Source organism: Trichoplusia ni, chromosome 2 (assembly GCF_003590095.1).
Source record: "Trichoplusia ni isolate ovarian cell line Hi5 chromosome 2, tn1, whole genome shotgun sequence".
Lineage (NCBI taxonomy): Eukaryota > Metazoa > Arthropoda > Insecta > Lepidoptera > Noctuidae > Trichoplusia > Trichoplusia ni.
Genome location: NC_039479.1, coordinates 584,726 through 594,011, shown reverse-complemented (window position 1 = coordinate 594,011; position 9,286 = coordinate 584,726). Strand labels below are relative to the sequence as shown.

Here is a 9,286-nt window from a genome sequence, read left to right as displayed (position 1 = left end):
CCCTTCCACCCTGTATTTAGTACCAAAAGGACAGTGATTTACCGGTAAATAGTTTAGTGTCTTTTTGAAAAACAAAAGGAAAGTTTAACCTTAACCTTATTAATTTAGAGATACAGCCTAGTGACGGATGGACAGGACGGATGGACAGGACGGACAGACAACGGAGTCTCAGTAACTTGTTCCGTTATTTTTACCCTTTAGATATGGCACTCTAAAAACAACTACATATCATTGATGACAATATATTCAAGACAAGCAGGTTTTTATCGTTTCACATTTGATTTCGTTAAAACAGTAAATAATATTATCAGTGACATATCTGGTTCGCTATTTGTGGATTGATAACCGATATAATATGCTAACAAGTTTACCGCTAACATTCCGCGGTCTTTGTAAGGAACCGTTTACATAAAGCTAAACGAGATTTACTTTATTTATTTAATAGTTTATGAACACATAAAACAGTAGAAAAAACAACCTACTATATAATACAATAAACATGAAAGTTTTTTTGGATAGATGGATTAACGTATTATATTGGATAATTTTAGATTAGTAACAGAATTTGCACCGGAAAAATATGAAATTAGTGGGTTTAAAGGTCTTGACTAATACTTACTTACGTACCAGCATAAAATCTGCGCAAGGACGGAGATATCGAGGCGTTTTGTAATGCGAGGAGCGCGCAAATCGTGGCGACAAAATAAGACCAGTGTAAAAGGGCCACAATTGTAACAGGTTATCAATCTGGTTATACAGATTTTATATCGATCGCATGGACCTGTCGTCTGCCTGTAGGACGAGTGGACGATTTAAGAATATCTACATGTTAAATAGGTAGCTACGGTATATGGACCAGAAAAGCATGAAAATATTGTGAATAGGCATGAAGATATGTAGATAATATTCTAGAAGTAGACTATTACCCACACTGACTTGCTTGTCGGTCTAGTCGTTGGTGGCATTGACTGCTATAGGTACCGGAGGTTGCGGATTTCAATTCATCCCAGGACAAAATATATTTGCGTTAATTATCTTGTTTAGAAATTTATAAGTCATGTTTATCAGTTATCTAGTATTCATAATACAGCTTTGGTTAGTTAGAGACTAGATGGCGACTTTTGAAAGTTGTGGAATATTAATAAAAAAAAACATTCATTCCAGTAGGTACGTTTACCTTCACTCAAAGTATGTTCGTTGCAGCTGCAAAAGCAAAAACGTGATCTAAACAACAAAAGGTGTTTCTCTTTCACAAATTCAACGGTATTACCCTAAGTTATGATGGCAGGCCCCTAAACTAATTTTAAGATAGTTTGCATTAGGATTATTCCGCAGGAAGTTTCCCGATGAACCTCTGACGACCAATAAGATTATCTTCGATCTGCAACGTGTTGCAGGTAGGTAGTTCATAACTTTATTAACTGAGATCAATTGCTGTCCAGAAGATGCGATAGGTACAAGATTCTAGCGTATTTTGAATTTTGGTGTCTGATGTGTGACAATGTTGTCATTTCGACACATTTAACACGCCTGTTCGCCTTAAAATAAATAAATAGATACATTATGCACCTTTTTGTTAGATCCCCATTAGGTTTTTCAACTACCGTGCGGTTTAAAAAAATGTTGTCTATTTTACTTGATTCAATCTGTATGCACAGATTTCAAGTTAATAGAATAAGTGCTATTTTAGTCGACCTCAATTTTACTTTAACCGTATCTTCTAATCAAATCATTGAAGAAAAAATCATTTTAGCCGTTATAGAGAAGCCCGATCAATGTGACCACAAATCTTTTCTGATTGGGTTCACGCTGTCTAGTGAGAGGGTCCGTAATCATCGAATTGAGGCAATAAAATCCCCCTCGATCGATTACTGTACTGCTTGAACTGTCCAATCTTGTTTTGCTGTACACTCAACAGCTTTGCTACTGAGACTATTGTGATCTATTGTTGACTAGACAGAGAGAATATTATTTTCTATTCTCAAGATACCTTGGGGTCGCCTTATAGTCTCACAGAATTAAGTAGTCAATTTTACATGCAACGCATTTTTAACTTCCACCAACCTAACACTCTATACCTATAGACCAGGTTATGTTAAAATGAGCATACATGAACATCCCTACTAATATTATAAATGCGAAAGTAAGCTGTCTGTCTGTCTGCCCGTTACGGTTTCACGTCTACGACAGATAGAGTTGACCTAGAGAAAGAACATAGGATAGTTTTTATCCCGGACTTTTGAAGAGTTCTCTTGGAAACGCGATATAACTGACCTCGACGCGGGCGAAGCCGCGGGCGAAAATTGGAGAAAGCATTCTCTGGATACCTTCTTGCACAATTTTATAATATTGCTGATACAAACACACTAACATCCATAATTATGGCACTACGCCAGAGTATTTATAGCAGCATATTAGCTGCTTTATTAGTATCATGTTATCTTAATGCGGTCGGTGTGCAGTTGCACCTGCCGGTAGTATTTTCAAGGATCAAGCCAGTTTAAAGGTATTCTTATGTCTGCAGGTTTTGTTAATTAAAACTCAGGAACAGGACCTTAGTGTTTTAAAAACACATTGCCGCACGAAATGTAAATAAAAATAAATTATATCTCTTACAATATTTTTTCCATCGTAAGTAGTCCGTCAATTATTCCAAGTTTAGTACCTAAATGCACTTGAAGAAAATGTCTCGGTTCTTATTAGTCAGTGGTAGAAAAATATTGGACAAAAATCGCATTATAGTACTAACCTGCATTTTAGATATTTATCTCAGTAGAGAAAATGGATCATTTAGTATAAAAAATTAAATAAAAGTTGTAAACTAAACTACATTAACTAACTACCTACATACTAACCTACATTATTTGCTACATTAGGACCCTAAAATATAAATGCTCAGTAAAAATTTGTTTCATATTACCTAATTCGAACCCACACCGAAAGCTCAGGAATCTAATTACTTAGCTGCTGTGCCAAATGGGTCGTCAAAACTGGAACGTCGATGACGAAACACTCTTTTCAAATGAAGTCTATTCTTTTTTAGCGTTATGGTAAAATTAATGTTAATGTACGAAAAAGGTTTTACCTACTAGGTAAAACAAAAAGGTTTCATTTGGTTTAAATATGTTACTTAGAATCTTACTGTATTTAATTAATTTTTATAAGTGCAAATTTACAAGACAAGCATATAACACACTTTCTATTTATTAATTATTATTGCAGACAAAATAATAAAATTAATTACTTATGAAGCACGGACTTGGGAGTGACGAATTTTTTTTTTACAGCCGAATGCAAAATGCCTTTGCCGTAAATGTCAGTTATACACGGTATTTTTACTGTATTAAACTCAATTCTTGTTTTGACAGCGTATATTGAATTTCCAAGTGGTTTGACCCAAATGTTATCGGTAAAGCTTTTAGCTGAGCTAACTTTTTGTCGTTTCAGTACCTAATATTGTCGTTGTAGGTACTCGTTTCGTTTTATCGTCGTTGGCGCAAAAACGAGGGGCATTCTGTACATTTCTTGATTACTTACTCAGTAAATGTGCTGCGTAGGGACGAGAATAAGGTTTTTTTTCATGATACGGTTTTAAACTATACCGTATTAGTTTTCGGTTACACAAACTTTACTCAAGTTATGTATTTATAAATGTGTAAAATTAAACATTTTTTTTATAAATGCGGACAATATCACATACATTGTTCTGAACCCAAAGTAAGTTGCTAAAGCACTTGTGTTATGGCATCCAGATACAACGAAGGTATCACAAACACCCAGACCCGAGACAATGTAGAAATGAGAATTTTTACAGTGACCCGACCGAGGATCGAACCCGGGACCTCAGAGCTAGCGACACCTTGAAACCGGTACGTACGCTACTCGACCACGGAGCTCGTCAAATTTGATGGTGGTCGTCAAAATTGAAATATTAATGATGTAAACTTACTTAAACTATTGAAGAGGATAATTTTGCAATTCTCGTCTTTTTCTTAGATAACTTAGAAAATTCTTCAGTGAGAATAAACCATAAGACTAAAAATACGATATTTTAATTTCCACGCAAGTCGTGTCATAAAAAGTTATAGCCATTGTCTATGATCCGTGAACAGCAATAAAATTGATGGGGAATATGAATGTCTCACGCACATTTACTACGAATACCACAGATCATGACATCAGTAGCCATAAAAGTGAATACAAAAACATTTGATATACATCACCAGTCTGCAACAAATACCATGGCGGTCGAGCGACCACTACCACCTCTTAATAAGTACCTATTGCAGTTGTAAAAGAGAGTCGCAACTCTACGATCGCGATGTGTAGAGGACTGTTTCGTTCTAGTCCGAGCCAACGCCATTTAAATTATGCTGGTAACAGTTTTGAAGGATTGACTATAATAGGCAGGTTATGGCTACGTTCATACGTTGACTTTGCTCTGTGCGTCTTCTTGATAATTTCTCCGACTTTTCAAACCGAACGACTCTTTCAGTTTTCAAATTAATTTGCCATTGCCTTCTTTCATTTTTACTTTGATGACCAAATTTAACAAGGGCAATCGGTCATGTATTAAAGCGCATTTATGAAAAATCCTTTGCACAAATACCGTTATTTGCTCTTGTTTAAATACGCATGGCGACACGAATATAATAAACTGTAGTATATTAACTGGCAGCACAAACTGCGTTCTATTTACAAAATTATTTCACTACTTCCGTCATTTGGTACTCGGTAGCATAGATAAACACGAACATTATAAATTATTTTATTTCGTTTTTTGGATAATGAAAAATCGAGCCACTATTTTTTTAATTATGTTGATTGTTTTGGTAAATTATTTAAATTTATCAAAATAATTGATGTTATTACATCATTATACGGTGGCCTAATTATAACTCCTATGGATCAAGGAAAACGCTGTAAAATACTCTTAAGCGCGCTCAAGTCTATTACGATATGATGTAAACAAACCAGAGTATGACTAATTGTTATCGTAGAAATAGTCAACCATAAAACTCCGTCATTATTTAACAATACTTGCCACTTGAGATATTACGGGAGCCAATCAAAACAGGGTCAGCAGGTTTAGACAGAGCGGCATATAAAATAAGTGAATGCATGCACTAATGGCGCGCTCGCGAGTCGCGACTTCGTCACCGGCGATCCCAATAAAAGAATGACTCACGAGTTTATCTATGGAAAGGCATGTCAGAGATCTACAGAGCCAGGTTAAACTTCATGCTGGTCTAGTGGAAAACCGTATTGTGGTCGTGAATATGAAAAAAAGTGTGCTAGTAGAAGATATTCAAATCCCTTTAAAATGGTGCAAAATAATCAGACAAATAAAAATGGATATCATTGCATAAACATGCATCGAAAATTTTCGTTCTGAAATCCACAAGTAAATTGAATAGTGGGCCTGGTCTGCTGTGAGTGTAATGGCGCAGTATCGAGAGATATGCTATTTATCAGGATCATTCTATGTGCGTTCAGTTGGGACCATCGGGGAGATGCCAATGCTGAGAACTGAAGAAGGTGGCTTACTTTTAGGGCCAAGGACGTGGAGAACGTGATCAGACACATGTCGCGAGGTAAGTCCCTGGCCATGATGGTCTGAGCATTGAGCACCTTCAGTACGGTGGTGCTCATATTTCGCGAGTGTTATCACTATTCTGTAACCTATGTATGAGTCATAGTTATTACACCCGATTTAATAAAAACCATAGTGATACCAGTTGTTAAAAATAAATCTGGGGACATGTCGGATCTGGGCAACTATAGGCCGATATCCTTGGCCACCATTATAGCTAAAGTACTTGATAGATTGCTTGAGATACAGTTAAATAAACATCTTCAAATACATGACAATCAGTTTGGGTTTAGGCCCAAACTCTCAACCGAATGTGCAATTATGTGTCTCAAGCAAACTGTCAGATATTATACAGATCGGGGAACGCCAATATATGCGTGTTTTTTAGACCTTTCTAAGGCTTTTGACCTGGTTTCCTACGACATACTCTGGAAAAAGTTAAAAGAGGAGAATACGCCTCCAGAAGTCATAAATATCTTTAGGTATTGGTATGGAAACCAGGTCAACAATGTAAGGTGGGCAGGGCAACTGTCTGATTCGTATAAAATGGAGTGTGGTGTGAGGCAGGGAGGGTTGACCTCTCCTGTACTCTTTAATTTATATATTAATGCACTGATTGTCACGCTCAGCAACGAACATGTCGGATGCCATATTGATGACGTATGCGTCAATAATCTCAGCTATGCTGACGATATGGTGCTGTTGAGCGCCTCAGTCTGTGGTCTAAGGAGGCTGCTTTGTTTATGTGAGGGGTATGCACAAACCCATGGACTTAAATATAATGAAAAAAAGAGCCAGGTTATGGTCTTTAAATCCGGAACTAAATATCCCACCAATATTCCCCCGCTAAAAATAAATGGAACCTCCTTAGAAAGAGTAGATAGTTTTAAATACCTAGGTCATGTGGTTGCCTCAGATTTACGTGACGACATGGACATGGAACGGGAACGAAGGGCTTTATCGGTAAGAGCTAATATGGTATCTCGTAGGTTTGTACGTTGCTCCACTGGTGCTAAAACAACCTTGTTTAGAGCGTATTGCACAACATTCTACACGTGCAGCCTATGGATTACATATACTCGAAGATCGTACGAATCCCTTCGGATCCAGTATAATAATGCGTTCAGGATGCTGTTGGGGTTGCCGCGTTATTGTAGTGCCTCCGGCATGTTCGCGGACGCGCATGTTGACGGTTTTAGCGCGATAATGCGAAAACGCATCGCTTCAATGGTCAGCAGAGTACGCGCCAGCACCAACAGCATCCTGAACATGATAGCTTATAGGGTAGATTCCCCGTACATGAATAATGTTATAAGACTTCATGTCTAATCTATTCTGTATGTTGCTGTATTTTTATATGTTTATATTGTGATTGTGACTTACTAACCATATTATTCATGTATTACTAACAAGTGGATTATGTTATCTTAATAAATAAATTAAATTAAAATTAAATTAAATTATCGCGCACAGATATCGTGTGATATCACAAAATAACACTCAATCTTTACCTAATACTCAATGTATCTTTCCCACTTTCTAAACAGCTCAAAAATAAAAGAAAACAGATGTTAGCAACATTTTAATATATATTTTTATTGAAATGAATCCAATCATACATTATCTTGGATTTTTAATGTACGTTCTTTATTAAAATAATAATTATAATAATTACAAAATAATCCTTATTGGCGTTACAATTATTACACATTATATAAAAAAAAGTTACGCATCATTCGCACTCTCAAAGCCATAATATGGACAATAATTCTCTAATTTTCTTATTTTTTCTTTACTGCATTAGTTACCATTTGAGCAACACTCCCAATTTTATTTATTGTAAATTGAAATATATTGAATATCTTGTGCTCTACACTCATAAACGCTGCTTTAAAGCTACGTGGACAATTTGTTAAATTAACTACAATTAAATGCACCATTGGAGACCTTCTATGTAACCTTTCCTGAACAATTTTGTCATATAATACTCTGTTATGCAAGCAATATCAAACAAATAATACTGTTTATAGAACAAAACATACAAGTGGATGGAGTACAAGTTTCAAAATAATACATGCAAGAGTTAGTTTCAACATCCGTAACTAGATATTTTGATTTTTTTTATAGTATAATCTTATTGTAATTGACATGCGTCTTCCAAATAATCACAAAAAGCTAAATCATAGATTGAACAGTCATATTGCTTACACAACAATCAATCATCCCTGAAAGCAAATAAATAAGTGGATCAAGTGTGACGTCCAGTCAAGTTCTACAGATCTAGTTGGGTGTAAACCATGCCCACACCTAAGTACAACGTTATTCTGTATAATCTCATTGCTACCAACAAAAATGGACACAAACTCGTTGAATCAACCTCTCGCGACGTAAGAGAGTGTACAGTCCAAAAATAAGCCACATTCAGACACTTGGCTATTCAATAATAATCATTCCGTACTGAGTGTAACAAAATGCAATAAAATTTAACAGTTACGATAGCGATTTCTCTATATATTCATAGATAAATACGCGCCGGGGCCCGCCGCGACGTCACCCCGGCGCCCGTAAACATTTGAACAAGATTTACTCTTACGCGAATATGTACAGGCGTGGAGCGGCCGCTGCGGCTCAGAGCGCAGCGGCGGGACATCATTGGCTCTTGAGCTCCTTACCGATCGTGTAAGAGACGAGCCGCGCCCAGTCCACCTTGGTGCGCATCACCGGCAGCTGTCGCCGCAACGCCTTGAACGTCGTATCACTCATGGTCTTGTAGTTGTCGGAGATGGCGGTCTGGTAAGCGTTCTCCGCGTCGCTGACCAGCCGCACGAACTCCTTGGCCGTGGCCGCCTCTCCAGTCGCGGTCACGGGCGCACGCACCTCCTTCGAACTCACCAACTGCACATTACCATCTTCATAATAATGCACTTGCACACGCAGCATACCGCGAAGCTCCGCCGCACCGGCACCCACTGTGAGCGACCACACCGAACGCCATCGTCCGTTCCAGTAATTCTTCGGCTGGAACTGGTGATCTTCGATGCAAGCAACGAGCTGTACAGCACCTGAGTCTAGCGTACGGCCAACTACTAAGCTGGCGCCGTGCTTAAAGTGTGCAGCCACGTACGCTGTCAGTTCCTCGTCGAGCGCAGCTCGCCAGGGCTCCGCCACTCGGTCAGGTTCATAGGGCTCGAAATCCGATGCTTCTTTGCGTAAGTGATCGAACTTGAATGAACGTTTGGATCGTGGGTCAAAGAACCTGCCACCACCGAGCTCGTTATGGTCGGTTATGAGCGTGTGGAGTTCCGACTCCGAGCCTTCGAGGCGCACGGGCGTTAGTTGATCCTTGTTGTATTGCGCGAATGCTCCGCTTGCACCTTCTTTCAAAAGGGTGTCATTATTTAGAAGAACCCTTACATCGTTGAACACTTCGTTAAATTCACCAGGTGGCGAATGTAATATGAAATCTGAAACGATTCTAACTTTTTCTTGATCACTAATCACTTCGTCACCGTCCGCCGCCATTTTTGATACTTTTGACACTAGTGACGGATTGTCGGATATGCAAGAGTTATCGCATTGGGTGCGTTCAGTGGCGCGTTCATAAACAATTTCCTTGCACTTCCTTATTTACATGATTCGATTTATATTTCATTTTATTGAAATTTTTCATCCAAACTATTTTTCTGACTAAAA

The 9,286-nt window shown here is 38.0% G+C and overlaps 1 protein-coding gene across 1 annotated transcript; it reads right to left on the bottom strand.

The window, feature by feature from the left end:
• Nucleotides 1-7,162: 7,162 nt before the first annotated feature.
• Nucleotides 7,163-9,145, bottom strand: LOC113502320 (F-actin-capping protein subunit alpha). The gene has a single exon (XM_026883846.1). The coding sequence runs from the start codon at nt 9,113-9,115 to the stop codon at nt 8,243-8,245; it is 873 nt and encodes a 290-aa protein (XP_026739647.1). The 5' UTR covers nt 9,116-9,145; the 3' UTR covers nt 7,163-8,242.
• Nucleotides 9,146-9,286: the final 141 nt, after the last annotated feature.